The following is a 16,468-nucleotide window of genomic DNA, read 5'->3' on the forward strand; positions in this document are numbered from 1 at the left end:
AGTATATGTACAGTGGTTCGGCATGCCCTCGAAGCACGGCGGATGGGCGCTTGGCACTGACACTAGCGCGAGCGCTAGCTGATTTTACGCGATCATGTACTTGGCCCCTCCCCCCTTCTCGTCCACTTGGGCCTCATTTACTACAAACTGGTTTCAGGTGCGACACGGGTGTGTATACCTTGTGATGTATTTTCTCACCGACAAGGCAAATAGAGTGGGCGCACAACAGCAATTATGACGGCGTTCGGGGCGGTGCGCCGACGTGGCAGATTAGTAGTGGTGATGTTCAAGAGTTGACCAGGTCATTTGAGAAAGGGGGCATGGGGGGGGGGGGGGGGTGGTGGTGAGGCGCCGATTATGGCAATATTACAAGTACCTGCCTTGATTTCCCGATAGTGCCGGCCCCCCCGCCTGATCGTCATCGTTCATCTCTGTCAGACATTTTTTACTCTGGACGCGGTGTAAAGTACGCCCGGTGGAAGGGGAAGGATTGAGGCCGAAGGATCTGTGCCGGACCACATGCACCGGACCGAGTGAGAGCGAGAGGGCGAGAGGCCAATGCCGAAACGGTATGTATAGGCACAATGGGACAAAGGGAGTGGTAACTGCTTTTGGTCTGTTGCATTATTGACGGGCCAGGGCGCCGTTGCGGCGACACGGGCACGTATGTAGTGTGGGACGCCATTGCCAGAATCTGGCAACCCGGGGCGTCAAGTTACCGGAGCCGCCCTGTGAGTGCCGAGCCCGCGCGTGTGCAGGCAGTTTAGTCGCGAGAGTTCATCGTCGTGTGGACGAGGTTGCTGTCGTGCGACGTTGAAGTCAAAATGCGCTGGCTCCAGTCAGGACATCAAGGGTAGCCTTACGGTGACTGTATCACAATGGGCGCCAAGCAAGGCCACCGAAGGACCCCGGATGTGTGTGTGGAGCAAGCACATGTAGGACTTAGTATACATGGCAGGAAGAAAGAGGCATCGTGGCGCCCAAATCGAGGCGACGTCGTGGGCAACACGATGGAGGGGGAGGGGAGGAGCAGGGCCAAGTCTGATCGACCCAGGCTGTCGGAGTCGAGGCTGTCGGTGAGTGGGTGTGGGCTGGACAGCAAGTTGGGTGTGCAGACTTTGTAGTAAGTAGTGAATCAATCATATTGCAGCCGACAAGCGCGTGAACTAGGCAAACCCCAACCCTCTGAAACCTCGCAGACCCAAGTAGACTCGTGTGCTGTGCCGTTGACAAGTCGCGGACGCTGCTGCATGGTGAGGTCGAGCAGCAACCTAGGAGCAAAAGAGCATGGCGCCATGTTCGGAGGATTCCAGCACGACAATCAGAGGGCCAGGGGCATGCGTCGAGCACGGCTAAAAAAGGCGGTGGCTGTCTCAGGCGCTTCCATGTGCTCGACGGCTAAACCCTGTCCTCGCGTGGAAATCTGCAGGCCAGCCTTAGATATCCACACCGCCATGGCCGCTTGGGCCACGGCCCACACTGGCTGCGTCGAAACAGCCGTTATACTTTGACACCTCTGGCTTGCGCTGCCCCGGCCAGCACAAGCAAAGCATTGCTCGACGGGCTGCGACGGCTGGCTGACTGGCTGGCTTTGCTGGCTTGTTGGCTGGCTGGCTAGCTAGCTCGCAAGCTGGCTGGCACGAGGCCAAGGGTGGGGGGCCCACCAGGCGAGGTGGCAGCATGGGCAAAAGGCAAAGGCAAGGCAAGGCATGGCAATGGGTATCTATCATGTACGTATGTACCGACGCAGTTTAGACGACGATACGTGTGAGCGTGCATGTATGTACAAAGCGTGTCCAGCGCACACGGGGTGCGGGCGGAGGGGGTCAGCTGACGGTGGGGGTTTGCAAAAATGGGAGCAAATGCCAGGGCTGATTTGATGGCGGCCGAGGGGCAATGACGGATTGTACCATGTAGACACATCCAGCTAATAGGGCTCTAGAGTAAGTCAGGACAAAAAAAGGCAGAGATGGCAATGGCCAAAGGGCAGGCTGAGAGGGAGCAGGGATGTGGGTGCGATGGGTAGCTGGGGCAGCAAATGAAGGCGGCGCAGACAGGGAGCCAGGCCGCGATCTGAGGGACACGAAACGCGCTGCGTCGTCGTCGTCGTCGTCGTCGCCGCCGTCGTCGTCGACCAGCCGAGCGGCGCGACTCGTGCGTTTGCAGTTGGAGTGCTGACGGCAACCGGGATCGTCGTCGTGTAAGTAGAGGAGTAGGGTAGCAATGTGCATGGCATCGCGACTGAGTGAGCGACGCAGGTCGGATGCGCGTCGCCGCGTGACCGGCCGGCGTGCAGTGTCGCAGCGAGGGCCGTCGAGGGCCATACAGGCCCATACACCGCCCTTTTTTGGACGTTGGTGGCGGGCCGGTTGCAGCAGCGCACAAGACGGGCGGCAATGTGATGGCACAGTATGTAGCATGTCGGCGGATGGTGGGATGTGTGGTGCGTACTTGGACAGGCACAGTAGGTACAGGCCGGGTGGGCATGCAGCGCCAATGATCTCATCACTGGAGCCCATGGATGCTCCAGCAGCCTGACCCATTGCCCACTGCCCACTGCCCACGCCCGTGCCCGCCCGGCTGCGCACTGTGGTCTGAGCTGGGCTTCGAGAAATTCTTCGGCGCCTCTGCTGACTCGCCGCCCGCCGCCGTCGCCAGTCTGGCCGGGCTCTGGCTGGCTGGCTGGCCTGGCGCCCCTGAGGCGGCTGGGAGGTGGTGGTGGTGGTGGTGTTTGTCGCGGGCTGGAGCTGGAGGGCCGGGCATGGGCATGGGCAGAGGGGCAGATGGGCGTGTGGGCGTGAGGCGGCTGGGCGTCCCATTTGTCGGCCGGGGCTGCGGACAGGTTACCGGTTTCCGTTTACGGCATGTGAACGGCCAGGTGCGGCGCCGGCATGTCGTTCCCATCTGAGCAGGGGCCCCCTGCGCCTCAGTCGCCTGTGCCTGTGCCCTCGCCTGTGCCTCCGCCTGTGCCTCCGCCGGTGCGTCCGCCTGTGCCATGTCTGCTGCAAATGCAAAGGTCCGCGCTGGGAAAGGCGTGCGGGCCCTCTAGCGCCGAGCCTTTGGGTCCCGGGGAGTCGGGCTGCGCTGGTGATCCTGTTCCTCTTACGAGCCACGTCCAACGCTCTTGTAACTCTCCCCTGGTCCGCCTTACTCGCTTCCTTCTAGCTTCGTCCAATGTCGTGGATTCCGCCCAACCCGAACCACCGCGCACCACCGCCAGCTGCTGCTTCCCCAGCCCAGCCCTGGCCCTCCCTTCAGGGGTTGTTGGAGTCGCCTGCCTGCCTGCCTGCTTGCTTGCTGATGCTGCTGCTGCTCCTGCACCTGCGTCTGTGCCTGCTCCTGCGGCGCACACACACACACTCACACGCACCGTCATCTCCACTTGCTGCTCATGTCTGTCTGTATGCCTGTCCGTCCGGTGACGCCCACAAACAAACGGCCTAGCAGTAGTAGTTACACGTACGTAGTTTGCTTGCCTGCTTGCCTGCCTGCCCGCCCGCCTGCCCGCCGCCCATTGTGCGCCCTGTCGTAGCAACCATGCCATCACGGATCCGCTCCTCATTTTACATTTGCTGGTCCTTCCGCTGTCCCTATCCGCCCACACTACGTATCCATACCCACTGCCATCACCGCTTCTTCTCCGTTTCTTCCCCGCCGCCACCATCCTTGCTCACTCCCAGCGGGCTATCCGTTTTCAGGACGCCACTTAAATCTTGCTGCTCCTTATATACCCTGTGACACTCGTCTCCTTCCAGCACGCTCCTCTTGAACCCTGGAGGTACCCCATCTGTCCCAGCCCTCGCACATGTTTTATCTCTCTCCGTCTGCCACCTGTTGCTGCTGCTGTTGCTGCCACCACCATCGCCTTTAACCCCCCCAGCACACCAAAACATTGGTCCACATATCCTACACCCTTACACCTACACCACATCGACGACTTGAATACATACGCGCCCCGACTACTATTACCATCATCATCACCACCACCACTACTACTACTACTACTACTACCACTATCGCCACAATGCCTCGGTATGGCGCCCCAACTGCCATGGGCAGCGCCAAAACGCCTTTTCCCACTCGACAAATGGCCGTACTTGGTGAGCCGCACTGCATCCACCCAGACCTCGTCGTCGTCATGTGACTCGCTAACCGACCATCATCAGCCCTGTGCCGGATATGCGAACCCATCGCCTTCATGTCGATCTTTCCCTATGCCTACTTCATGGTCGAATCCTTCATGAGTGGCCAGAGCTCAGCCCAAATCTCAATGTACACGGGCATGGTAACTTCGTCATTCGCCTTCATGGAGTGCATCAGTGGCATTTTCTGGGGCCGACTTAGCGACCGGGTCGGACGGAAGAAGGTGCTGCTCGGAGGCCTCCTGGGCACGGGGCTGAGCATGCTTCTTCTCGGCTTCTCCCAGAGCCTGCCAATGGCGCTCATTGCCCGGGCTCTCGGGGGTTTGCTGAACGGGTGAGGTCATAGTGTGGTTAGCGTCAGAGCCTCGCTAACCGAATATGCAGGAACATCGGCGTACTCCAAACCACCGTCGCAGAATTGATCACGGATAAGCGACACCAGCGTAAGTTTGGCCTAACTTTAATTACCAACGCCGATCCGAGCTGACTTTTTCCTCCCCCCACAGCTCGCGCTTATTCCATCATGCCCTTTGTTTGGTGCCTTGGGTACGCTTCCTCTTCGGCTTCCCCCATTTGTCCTTGGCTGACCGCTCATCTTGCAGCACCATTATTGGCGGAGCCCTTGGCGGCTTGCTTGCCCGCCCTGCCGACGTAATGCCTTTTTTCAAAGCCACCATCTTCGAAACGTACCCGTTTCTTCTTCCAAACCTTGTATGCACTGCTTTTGTTATTCTCGGACTCACGGTCGGCATCCTGTTCCTCGAGGAGACTCACGAAGATCGCAAGTACGATCAGGATCGCGGTCGCGAGGCCGGCCAATGGCTGGTCCGCAAGCTCTGGAAGCGCGATGCACAGCAAACTTTTGACGACAAGGATGCCTCGCTTGACGAAATGACATCGATGCTCAACGACCACGACCACAATGCCCAGGCATACCAAAGTACCGAGACCTCGCCCACGCTCTGCAGCACCCGCACCTCTATTTCGGAATTGCCCGACTTTTCTCTCGACAAGGAACTCGCACCCGCGCCCACGATCCGACAGGCTTTTTCCAAGCAGGTGTGCATGAACGTTGCATGCTATGGCATCCTCGCATTCCACACAATCTCGCTCGAGCAGCTTCTGCCCATTCTCATGTCCAAGAAGCTGCCCTCGGGCGAGAACCAGCATCTTCCCTTCCACTTTGACGGCGGATTCGGCTGGTCGACTCAGACTACCGGGGCTTTCCTTGCTGCCCAGGGCTTCCTCCAAATGCTTGCTCAGGTCATTGTCTTTCCCTGGCTTAGCAAGAAGCTTGGCAGCCTTCGCACCTTCTGGATCACGCTTTCCTGCTACCCGATCCTTTACCTACTGGCCCCATACCTGGCCATTCTGCCCGAGAGCCTCCGCATTCCTGGACTCATGGTTTTGCTCATCGCCAAAGTTACCTTCCAGTCGCTCTCGTATCCCTCTCTGGCTATCATCCTCGCAAACTCATCTCCCTCGAAAAAGGTCCTCGGCACGCTCAACGGTGTTGCCATGTCTTCTGCAAGCATTGCCCGTGGTTTCGGTCCTACTGTATCCGGCGCCGTTGACAGCCTAGGCACCTCGATGCACATGTCGGGCCTCGCGTGGTGGACCATTGCTGCAGTAGCTTTTCTCGGCTGGCTTCCCGGATTTGCTCTGCAGGAGGGCAACAAGCGACCCAACTTTACTTGCCAGGACGACGAGGAGGCCCTTCTCGACAACGACTCTGACGCCGATTCCATCATCACCCTTACCCCCGATGAGACGGTAGACACCGTTCTCACAAAATAGACCTCGAAAAGTTCACGACCAACACAACACGGCGCATTCGTATATATACTTTTTTTTTCTCACTTTTTCGCCTTCTGGATACAGCCCCTGCCATGGACTCGACCTTTACGCGCTGGCAGCGACCCCCTTTGATTTTCGCATTCAACCTTGGGAATTATAGACTTTTATTGTTGGGTTCGACGAACGAACCCTTTGTTTGTACTCTTTGTAATCGGTGTATTATCATGGGAGCGACTTAGCGACATGACTTTTTTGGGCGGCACATTTGAACAACATTTTTTATTAGACGGAAAAGCTCAATTGTATTCAGAGACCAGCAATGGTTGTTGAGCAGGCGTTTGTTTCAAGAACAAAATACCCCGGCATGTATTATTTCCCCATCATCACACTGTATGTATGTTAGTTAGAATAGCTTGCTCAGGCAAATGGATGACATTAATGATTCTCAAACACTAGCAGAGTCTACTTTTTTTCTCTCTCTCTTTCTTTGTTAGTTCCGGACTACGTGTGCATAAGCATGGGGTGTAACGCTGACAGGCCTGACTCGGACATGGAGTGCAGCGGTGAGTTGGCTGGAATGAAGCCGTGTGTGAGCCCCACGCAGAGTCAGGATGATCTACGCGAGGTTCTGCGAAACAAGTCTAACAGCATAAGCATAACCGAAGGGACCGAAGAGGTCCCCCCTTGGATGTTACAGATGCTTCCTTTTTGCTTCTACACGTGCCTGAATCGGTGTGCTTTATGCGCATCGCAATAACCAGGGTCCCGAGTCAGTGACCGCCATGCTAAGAGTGAGGATCTCCGGCACAATGCTTTCCAAGACTGGCGGTCACGGGGTGAAGCAGCTAACACCGCGTGGATTCATACATACTTAGGCGAAAGTCTCGGTCGTGATTGCGCCGGGCGGGCAGCATTTTATGGCCAAATCTCAAAACATGCCTTACCCACGTACTTCGTAGACATGCCTTACCCACGTACTTCGTAGCGCTCATGATTGCTGAGGTGTGCCGCAGTATTAGTAACCCACCTTCCCAGCCCACGCAGCCTATCTACAAGGCACTGCTGGAGAGATAAGGGCCACGGCACAGCCTACTAGCCATGCAACGAGCGACCAACGGCCATCGATTGCTTTGCGGGGGTAGGCTGAATGGCACTGCACGCCCACCGCGCGATTTCTTGGACACGCAATCGCATCCCACATTGATGTCCTAGTCGGCGACTGTGGTGTTGATGGCATTGGGATTGGGATTGGTGGTGGTGGTTGATTGACGCCTTATGTTCAAAGTGCGGGGCGACTAGAGAGAGAGCTTGCCCGCCCCGTTCGTCTTGAGTGAGCTCGGAGATACGCTGCCAAAGCTCTCACTAGCCGAAACCCTGACATTTCTTGCCATGCGCCCTGATGAGCGGTCTCAAGCGCTCTTTGGAGGAGTCCTCTCATGACGGCGATAGGCCCTCGCCCTCGGACTCCTCTGTGTCCACAGTGAAGCCCGCATCGCCCGTCGCGCCCTCGTCCGCGAGCTCGTTCCGCAATGTGAGCGCGTGCAACCGTTGCAGGCTCCGAAAGAACAGATGCGACCAACGCCTTCCCTCGTGCGCTTCATGCGACAAGGCCAGCGTCAAGTGCGTGGGCTACGATCCCATCACCAAGCGTGAGATTCCGCGCAGGTACGAAAATCACATACGGGCTGAAGCCTTCTTCCTGCATTGGCCTCGGCTCAAACACTGACGAATGCGATAGCTATGTCTACTACCTTGAAACCCGCGTCGCGTACCTCGAGACACTACTGCAAGAGCATTCAATTACATTCCAGGAAGCAGAAGACTTCAACCCGGCCTTTGCGCCCGGCGCATCCTCCTCGTCAAAGCCCGTCTCCGCTGCTGCTGCTGCTGCTGCTGCAGCGCCGCCACCTCGCAATGGCACCTCCAAGCCGACACCCGCCCAGGTCAAGGAGGAGAGCGACAAGTATGATCGCGAGAAGCTGACAAAGCTTGTGTCGAACATTGGAATGGTCTCGGTGCAGGGCGCAAGTGACCCGCGGTACCTGGGCTCAACCTCTGGCATATCCTTCGCAAGAGTAGTGTTCGCAGCAGTCAAGAGCTCAGTATCAGGCTCCTCGTCTGAGCGCGGAAGTAATCGCGGAGGCAAGGTGCCGAGCAGCGCCGTCGTCGACAGCGGCACCTCGATGCGCGACTCGTTCTTTGGCCTGCAGACCAAGCCTACCATCCGGCAGGCGCCCTTTCCTGACCGAGAGCTTGGGTCGCGTCTAGTTGAGCTATACTTTGAGCACGCAAACCCGCAGATTCCCATTTTGCATCGTGGCGAGTTCATGGAGCTGTTTGAGCGCGTGTACGCCTCGGGGGAGCGGAACCGCACTTCGCGAGAATCGTACATGCTTAACATTGTCTTTGCCATAGGCGCTGGTATCATACTGGGCAGTTCCGACTCTGAGGGCTCGCCGACGTCGGACCACGGCCGCTTCTCAACCAAGTCACGATCATCACCACCGAGCAGCAAGAAGCGGCGACTTGCAGGTCACCAGCATCATCCCGAAGAGTACCATGCTTCCGCCATTGTGCATCTGGAAAACTTTCTGGGCTCATCCCCTGCTGCGGACCGGCCCGACGGCTTCGGCGGTGGACTGGAGGAACTACAGGCTGTGTTACTTCTTGCAGGCTTTGCACTTCTCAGACCCGTGGCCCCGGGTCTGTGGTATATTGTTGGCGTTGCTGTCCGTCTTGGTGTCGATTTAGGGTTGCATTACGAAGACGGTGTGGGTATTGATGGGGCGGCATCGGAAGACCCGACTGCTGGGAATTCGACCTCCAAGACCCAAGGTAACGGCAGTACAACGGCTACCAGCAGTGCCAATGCCTCAAAGATCGATGCCAAAGAACGAGGCCGCAGGCAGTGGGTTAGAGACTTGCGGAGACGGTTGTGGTGGTGCGTTTACTCTCTTGACAGGCTTGTGAGTACATGTGTTGGCAGACCATTTGTAAGTACACCTTTTCTTGAATATTGTGTTTTGTGGGAATCATGAAACAGTGCCGGCTTGATCTCGGCTCTCTTCTGGTCTTCCTTGTATGAAGTCAAATGTACAAAAGCTGACAATTGGGCAGGGTATCACAGATCAGATTGTAACTACAGAGTTCCCTTCACTGCTCGATGACCGTTACATTACCAAGGAAGGATTTCTGACACCACCGCCCCACCAAGAAAAGCCAACATACAAGATTGTAGCTCATCATTATTTCCGGCTCAGACTACTGCAGTCTGAAATCTTGCAGGTCCTGCAGCATAGACAGGCACAGCAGGCAAGAGCAAGTGGTGCAAACAGACAAAACGAGTTTATGCATACCAAGCTGCCCTCCCCATTCCTGGTTAACTTTGAGTCATTCCGGGCCTGGCGCGTTGATGTCGACAGGCGACTGTTGGAATGGAAGGATTCTGCGCCTACGCAGCAAGACGCTGGCGTGCAGTTTTCGCCCCTCTTTTTAGAGCTCAACTATTGGCAAGCACTTATCATGCTATACCGACAGAGCCTGGTGGTGCCATCTGGCCTGCAGGACGAACTTGGCAACACTGGCTCCGACATGGGAAGTCCGTCCATGAGCAGCCTTGAAGAGAGAGAAGATGAAGATCTGGTCTTTCTCAAGGTAGCCGAAGCTGGGCAGAAAGTGCTCAAACTCTATCGACAGCTGCATCGGGTACATCTGGTCAACTACACGTTCCTCGCTACGCATCACCTCTTCATGGCGGGTAAGTGCATTTTAGGTTTATTGCCCGCAACATGCTAACATGTTTAAGGCATCTCCTTTCTATACGCAGTATGGCATAGTGTCCATGTTCGGAGCTTATTGGTACGTCGGTGTAATATGCCCGTGATACAGGGTACATGCGTATAGTCTGATCTCGCTGACCACTGCAGTCACTTGACGACGTCGACTTTACCGTCCTAGCCGCCACATCCGTCTTGGGTGATTTGATCGACAAATGCCCGCCTGCAGAAGCGTGCCGTGACGCATTTGACCGAATGAGTAAGGCGACGATTCAGATGTGCATGTCAACGACTGGTTTCGGACCCCAGGCCCTGCGCTCCATGCCGCAGCTCCATCAACACTATCATTCACAAAGTTCGCCAAGCAAAACCCACTCGTCTGCAGATGCAGATACGAGGTCCGACACTGACATGCAGGGTTACGGCGCAGGAAACACAGCGGGGTTCTTCAGCCAGCAACATCAGCAGCAGTCACAGAAACCACAGCAACGGCGTCCAATACCACGCTTCGACATGAATCTCAAGGACCTCTTCTCCGACGACGAAACAGACAAACGCTCCTTCAGCCGCGTCAGCAACCAGGTAAACGCCATGCGGCCCCCACCACCGCCGCTAAAACAACAACTCCAACAGCCTTTTACCGCCGACCTCAAAATCTCCCCCCAACTCCGTCATCCTTCTCTCCAACAACAACAACAACAACAACAACAACAACAACAACAACAGCAGCAGCAGCAGCAGCAGCAACAACAACAAACCCCTTTCTACCCCCAAAGCCCAACCCAACAATCTACTACTAACACCTACTCCACTACACCTCCCGCAAACCCCCCCATGCCCTCTCCCTACCAAGTCCCTTACCCATCCTTTTCCCAAAATCTAAACTCTTCCTACCCCGACTTCGCAGGCTTCTCCGACCTCGACTTCCTCGAGAGTTTTCCCCTACAAGGCGCAGGTGGTGGCGTAGGCGAAGGCGGAGCAGGAGCAGCAAATAGCGACGGCAGCGCTATGAGTGCCATGCAAGATGTAGGTATAGGCTTTGGCATGGGATTCGGAGATGGCACGCATGATTGGAGTGATGGGAATGGGCTAGATCTCTTTGATGGGTTTTTCTTTGGTAAGTTTTTTTTTTGGATTCTCTTTCGCCCTTTTTTTTTTGGGGGGGGGGGGGGGGGGGGCCAGCTTTGTCTTGAGATCGGGGTAAGGCGGGGGACTGATTGGTAACTTACCTTTTACCGATGAGAGTGAAAAACAAGGAACATGTTTTTGACTTGGTGCTAACGTGTTTTTTTCTTCTTTAGGCCCTGGTGGAACTGGTGGGTAAACTGAGCTGGAAGGATTGCCGCGATTATGGGTTGTACGTGTAAGATCAGAGTCAATATGACGTTTTCTTTCTTTCTCTCTCTTCTGAACTTGCTTTTCTCCTACCGTTCATCTGCTTGCTCGCCTTCATGTTTCTCTCACCCCCCTTCTTTTCCCTTTTACCAATTTGCCATCGTCTGATGCCGAAACTCCCCATCCATCCCCTCCCCTTTTCATTCCATGTCTAGTACTATACACATGCCCTGGCCCGCTGCTGTTGTTTCCAACGTGGGGGGGGTGCCAGCTAGGCGGTGAACCTGGGGCTGAAAGGGGGAATTTGGGTTTTGGGGGCCGAATGCGCGAGCTGGGAAATTTGGGGTAGAAGCTAGGGGAGGGGGTGTGGGGGTTGTGTGTTGGTTTTCCAAACTACAAACAAACAAACAAACAAACACCTACCCTTCCCAGCCTCGTCCCTTCTTTTTTTTAAAATAAAAAAATTTCTCTTTGACCGGATCCCGCCGTTCGCCGATTAAACAACCCCCCCACACACACCCCAACCCCAACCCCATGTTCCCAGCTTTGTGATTGGCAGGTTGAGCTGAGATGAGGTTATATAGAATTCACCCAATAGCAATTGAGCATCTGAATTATACTCACGTTACTACGTTCAAACCCAGCCATACTAGGAAATCAGGCTATCCTATTTGGTCCTGGGTTGGTGATCTCGGTGCATTGCCCCCGCCCCCCTTAATATATGGGACAACGTTGGTTCGGTAATTTGAACTTGTTTACTACTTACTTGCCGCCTATAAGCATATAAGAGACCCGATTCTGGCAGGTTGGGGGGGGGGGGGGGGGGCTGCCATTCTTTTCCGAGATAATTGATCTGATACGCTATATAGCAAACAGAGGGGGAAAAAAAGTCAAGCGATGCGTATAAGAGAAACAGTAACATGGTGGCTTTTCGTCCATTGGACTGGGCTGGCTAGAAAGAAGTGGCTTTGTTTGTGTATGACATGTTTTCAGATATGGAAACACTAATCGTATGTTACTTTGCATTCCATGATGCTTTTATAGGCTTGTATTTATTCCCTGACCATTAGGTCTTCTCCATCGAAACGTAGAGCTACACGACCGTGCAAATTAAGCTCATACTTGAAGTGTCATCCAAGTCGTTCAAGTGGTCTGACATTTGGAGAGCAAAAATCAAGACGAATTGAACAAGAAATACTTCACAAAGAATGCATAGTCAATAATCACACACTAGACACTGAATTCCCATACAGCACATATCGTACACAGATTAAATGGAATAAACTTTTGAATTCCTTCTTCAGCTGACATGCAGAAGACTTGTCTAAGCTAACCAGAGCATGTGGCTCGGCCTGCCCTCCATCCTCTTTCGAGGAGCGGGCGACCACTGATCGTAATCTTCATGGTATCGTCTTGAAGCTAACCGTTACTCCACCCAATGAACAAAAGCACAAAAACTTAGTTCATCTGCCTGACGAGCTGGTTGATGAACTCCTCACGGTTACCAAGGTCACCACCCTCGATGAAGTGCTTGAACTTGCGGGTGCGGAAACCACCAGTAGGCGAGGAGAGCTTGAAGGGCCAGAGGAAGTTGGAGACGGCCTTGAAGTTGGGGCCGACGGTGTAGAGCTCGTGGATGATGTCCTCAATGCAGGTGATGCCGTACTTGCCGAGATTCTCCTCGATGAGGGCGTTGTCGGTGATGGGCAAGCGCTGCTTGTTGACCTTTCCGTAACCACGCTTGTAGACAAGCTCACGGACGGTCTTGAGGTTGGGGTATCCGTAGGTGACGAAGGGCTCGACAATCTTCAGCATCTCAGAGGTGGCCTTGGTGAGCTTGACGAAGACACCGTTGTTGATCTGGAGGAGACGGAGGAGCTGGAGAGTCTTGCGCTTCTTGGGGTCGATCTTGTTGATACTGCCAGGAATTAGCATGCGACTAGCCGTTTTGCAGGATTTTTACGCACCCCTTGATACGGACGACAAAGGCGAGCTTGGCCTCGGCAGGGACGTAGAAAGAGTTGTCGCGCTTCGCGGCACGCTTGGCCTCGATGATGTCCCTCTCGGCCTTGACGTACTCCTGGTTGTACTTGGCGGCCCTCTCCTTGATGACCTCGCGCTTCTGCTTGTTGGCCTAAGGAAATCTTAGCCAACTGTGCTACTCCTATCTGCTTGCGCAGGTTCTGGGAGATTTTATACCTCACGCTTCTTCTTCAGCTCCGCAGCCTGGGAGTCGGTGGCCTTCTGGTGAGCCTTCTGCTTCTTGAGCACCGACTCGGGGACGGCAATGTCATTGTGGGTGGGGACGCTGAAGTACAATTAGCATTACGACGAGTCTGCTATGGCATTGAACTCACGAAGTGCGGGCCATTTTGCTGGTGGTTAGTGGGCTGCCTTGGTGTTGTCGAGACGCTGAAGAAACAAAGTTCGGCTGGGGGAATCGAAATTCATGTGTGGACGCTAGTGGACGCGCCAAGACATCCAGCCGCGCTAATGCCCCGCTCCATTGGTCCACTCTTCGCCGCCTTCGACATTTTCCTGAGAGCTACCAACTTGCGACAATTGCTGCAAGGTCGCCAAGTTCAGGCTTTACATATTCATATACTTAGAAATGGGACGAGGAGGAGGTCGCGTAAGTCCTCGCAGCATGCGCCACATAAAAAATTCACTAACTTTATCTAGGGCGGCGGTCGCAAACCATTCCGCGGCAAGAACAAAGGTGGACGCGGCGGCGGCGGTGGAGGACGAGATACTCGTACTGAGCCGTGGTCTACAATTGAGCGCAAGAATGAGCTCTTTGAGAGCTATTATCGCATGGGAGGCTTCTTGGACGAGGCGGAATTTGAGGAAATGTGGAAAGCTCTCCAAGCAGACCTGCCTAACAGCTTCCGCTTTACTGGTACAAAGTCTGATGCTCTCGCCGTGCGTGAGATCTTCAAGCAGCGATATGTTCCAGCGATTGCGTCCAAGCATTTCGAGGGCAAGCCAGTCTCGCCTCCCGAACCAGTAGCGGCCTTCCCTGACGAGCTTGTCTGGCACATGAAGACGCACAAGAAGATCATTCGACGACATGCGCCTTTTGCCGATTTCCAGAAATTCCTCGTTGCCGAAGCCGCCTCGGGAAACATCAGCCGACAAGAGGTTGTCAGTATGATCCCACCACACTTTCTCGATGTGAAGCCGGGCATGGTGGTTCTCGACATGTGCGCTGCACCAGGTAGCAAGTCGGCGCAGCTGGCTGAGATGATTCATGGTGACGAGGAGGAGAGGGTGCAGCGGGTAGCGAATGGCGAGTCTGTCGATCTCAGCACAGACGGTGACTACAGCGATGATGGACGCTCGACAGGTTTGCTCATTGCCAACGATTCTGACTACAAGCGCGCCGGCATGTTGGTCCACCAGGTCAAGCGACTCAACTTCCCGAACCTGATCGTGACGCAACACGATGCATCGATATTCCCCTCTATCGAGTTACCCAGCCAGGGCGGCAAGAAGCAGTACCTAAAGTACGACAGAATCTTGGCTGACGTACCCTGCTCTGGCGACGGTACAGCTCGCAAGAACCCCAATGTGTGGCAGAAGTGGACACCCAAGGACGGCCTTGGTCTCCATGGTCTTCAGCTGCGCATCTTGTTTAGAGGTCTACAAATGCTGAAGAAGGGCGGTCGTATGGTATACTCTACCTGCAGTATGAACCCTGTAGAAAATGAGGCCGTTGTTGCGGCAGCTATCGAGGCTTGTGGTGGAAATGCCAAGGTCAAACTCGTCGACTGCTCAGACCACCTCCCGAACCTCAAGCGCAAGCCGGGTCTCAATTCATGGAAGGTCCTCGACACTTCATCCGTGACTGCCGGCGGAGAAAAAACCGCTCATATGTTCACAAACTGGGAGGCGTACCAAAAGGCAAGGGCCAAGTACGAGACTGAGGAACCTGAACGCCAGTTCTCCACCAAGGTCACCCCTAGCTGCTTCCCTCCTATTGCCAAGTCCGAGCAAGAGCGCATTCCTCTTGAGCACTGCATACGTGTCTACCCACATTTGCAGGACACTGGTGGCTTCTTCATTGCTATTCTCGAGAAATTGGATGATATCAAGATTGCGCAAATACAAAGCCCAGAGACCCTCAACAAAGGCGATAGGCAACAAGCTGAGACGACAACCGACTCCTCTGTTCCGACACCAGCGGAGAATGTCATTGAAGCGGACGCTACAAAGACAGACACCGCAGATGACGCCTCTGATATTTCGGCCCCTCTCAAGCGCAAGCTGGAAGAACCCGAAGACACTGAAGCGCCAAAGAAGGTCAAGACCGATGACGTTGCGGAGAATGGTGCTGCATCAGCCCCAGCCACCGAGTCTGCTACAAACGGCTCAAGTACTCAATCCGTGGTTTCGAAAGGAGCCAGTCTCAAGCCTGAGAACCAGAATCAGGCCAAGGAGTACTTTGAGTACCTTTCTCCTGATGACGCGACTATCGCCTCCATCCTGGATTTCTTCGGTATCGACGAGCGCTTCCCGCGCGACCGCTTCATGGTGAAGAACAAAGAGGGCCTCTCCCTCAACAAAATCTACTACACCTCTGCCTTTGCGAAAACCATCATCTCGCAAAACAAGGACCGCGGCATGAAATTCATCCACTGCGGCGTCGTCATGTTCGTCGCACACAAGATCAAAGATCTAGACCGCACACAAGCCCCATGGCGCCTCCAAAACGAAGGCATCCGCATCCTCGAGCCCTGGGCCAAAAAGCGCATCGTCAAGCTAGAAAAGAAGGAAACCCTTCACCAGCTCATCCGTGAGATGTTCCCCAAGCTCCCCAAAGAAGGCGACACAGGCCTCGGCGAGGTGGGCGAACAGCTCCAGAAAATGGATGTCGGATGCTGCTTTGTCCGTGTGGAAAAGGACGAGGAGCAAGGTATTCCGTTCCGTATGGTACTGCCTCTTTGGAGACATCCCGGTAGTGCGAACCTCATGGTTGATAAGGATGATCGCAAGGCTATGTTGCTGCGGTTATTTAACGAGAAGGATACCGAGATCATTAATCATGTGGCTGACAAAGCGAAGGCGGAGATGCAGGCTAAGGAGGCGGAGGAGGCGGCTGAGGAGGCAAATGGAAGCGATGAGGAAGAAGGCGGTGTCAGTCTTGATGCAGCAGATGGTGAGGATGTGAAAATGGGTGAGGATGCTTAGGCATCGTCGTCATCAACAATTTTCTAGATGCATGGGTGTTGGCGTTTTTCCCTTTAACTATTTTTCATATACTTATCACGTACAGCTTCAGATATTCAATCACGCATGACGGTATCATGGATTTATGAACTATTTTGTCTATGTGAGCATCAAATTAACAATGTGAGATTGTAATGCATGAAACATCAAGTAACCATTCTAAACTAAACTTCGTATCCGCAGCTTAAC

General features: G+C 54.6%; 5 protein-coding genes across 5 annotated transcripts; 3 read left to right on the forward strand and 2 right to left on the reverse strand.

Moving 5' to 3' along the window:
• Positions 1-1,826: 1,826 nt before the first annotated feature.
• PSV08DRAFT_251475 (uncharacterized protein) lies at positions 1,827-3,664 on the reverse strand (the record flags this gene model as incomplete). The annotated part of the gene is made up of 3 exons (XM_066092444.1): positions 1,827-2,580; positions 2,636-2,988; positions 3,152-3,664. The coding sequence occupies 3 exons, from the start codon at positions 3,662-3,664 to the stop codon at positions 1,827-1,829; spliced, it is 1,620 nt and encodes a 539-aa protein (XP_065948118.1).
• Positions 3,665-4,024: 360 nt separating this feature from the next.
• On the forward strand, positions 4,025-6,385 carry PSV08DRAFT_405074 (major facilitator superfamily domain-containing protein; the record flags this gene model as incomplete). The annotated part of the gene is made up of 5 exons (XM_014225482.1): positions 4,025-4,100; positions 4,167-4,476; positions 4,527-4,585; positions 4,649-4,688; positions 4,745-6,385. 5 exons carry the CDS (start codon positions 4,025-4,027, stop codon positions 5,937-5,939), a joined length of 1,680 nt encoding a protein of 559 aa, XP_014080957.1. The 3' UTR covers positions 5,940-6,385.
• Positions 6,386-7,338: 953 nt separating this feature from the next.
• On the forward strand, positions 7,339-11,115 carry PSV08DRAFT_412297 (fungal-specific transcription factor domain-containing protein; the record flags this gene model as incomplete). Its single annotated transcript, XM_066093926.1, has 6 exons — positions 7,339-7,604; positions 7,678-8,932; positions 9,057-9,711; positions 9,745-9,797; positions 9,866-10,832; positions 11,017-11,115. 6 exons carry the CDS (start codon positions 7,339-7,341, stop codon positions 11,037-11,039), a joined length of 3,219 nt encoding a protein of 1,072 aa, XP_065948119.1. The 3' UTR covers positions 11,040-11,115.
• Positions 11,116-12,320: 1,205 nt separating this feature from the next.
• PSV08DRAFT_230388 (60S ribosomal protein uL30) lies at positions 12,321-13,464 on the reverse strand. Its single transcript, XM_014225484.2, has 4 exons — positions 13,408-13,464; positions 13,250-13,358; positions 13,018-13,184; positions 12,321-12,968 (listed from the first exon to the last, which is right to left on the reverse strand). The coding sequence occupies exons 1-4, from the start codon at positions 13,419-13,421 to the stop codon at positions 12,509-12,511; spliced, it is 750 nt and encodes a 249-aa protein (XP_014080959.1). The 5' UTR covers positions 13,422-13,464; the 3' UTR covers positions 12,321-12,508.
• A 141-nt stretch (positions 13,465-13,605) lies between these two features.
• On the forward strand, positions 13,606-16,383 carry PSV08DRAFT_230392 (S-adenosyl-L-methionine-dependent methyltransferase). The gene is made up of 2 exons (XM_014225485.1): positions 13,606-13,682; positions 13,733-16,383. The coding sequence occupies exons 1-2, from the start codon at positions 13,662-13,664 to the stop codon at positions 16,238-16,240; spliced, it is 2,529 nt and encodes an 842-aa protein (XP_014080960.1). The 5' UTR covers positions 13,606-13,661; the 3' UTR covers positions 16,241-16,383.
• The last annotated feature ends 85 nt before the right edge of the window (positions 16,384-16,468 follow it).

Source organism: Bipolaris maydis, assembly GCF_028858645.1.
Source record: "Bipolaris maydis strain C4 unplaced genomic scaffold PSV08scaffold_15, whole genome shotgun sequence".
NCBI lineage: Eukaryota > Fungi > Ascomycota > Dothideomycetes > Pleosporales > Pleosporaceae > Bipolaris > Bipolaris maydis.

Bases quoted from the DNA above. Each gene is read 5' to 3' on its own strand.
- PSV08DRAFT_230392 (XM_014225485.1), top strand. From the start codon at position 13,662: ATGGGACGAGGAGGAGGTCGC. The intron at 13,683-13,732 runs GTAAGTCCTCGC...AACTTTATCTAG, and splicing joins TGGGACGAGGAGGAGGTCGC to GGCGGCGGTCGCAAACCATT.
- PSV08DRAFT_230388 (XM_014225484.2), bottom strand. The intron at 13,185-13,249 runs GTATAAAATCTC...AGATTTCCTTAG, and splicing joins AGCTGAAGAAGAAGCGTGAG to GCCAACAAGCAGAAGCGCGA. The intron at 12,969-13,017 runs GTGCGTAAAAAT...AATTCCTGGCAG, and splicing joins TTTGTCGTCCGTATCAAGGG to TATCAACAAGATCGACCCCA.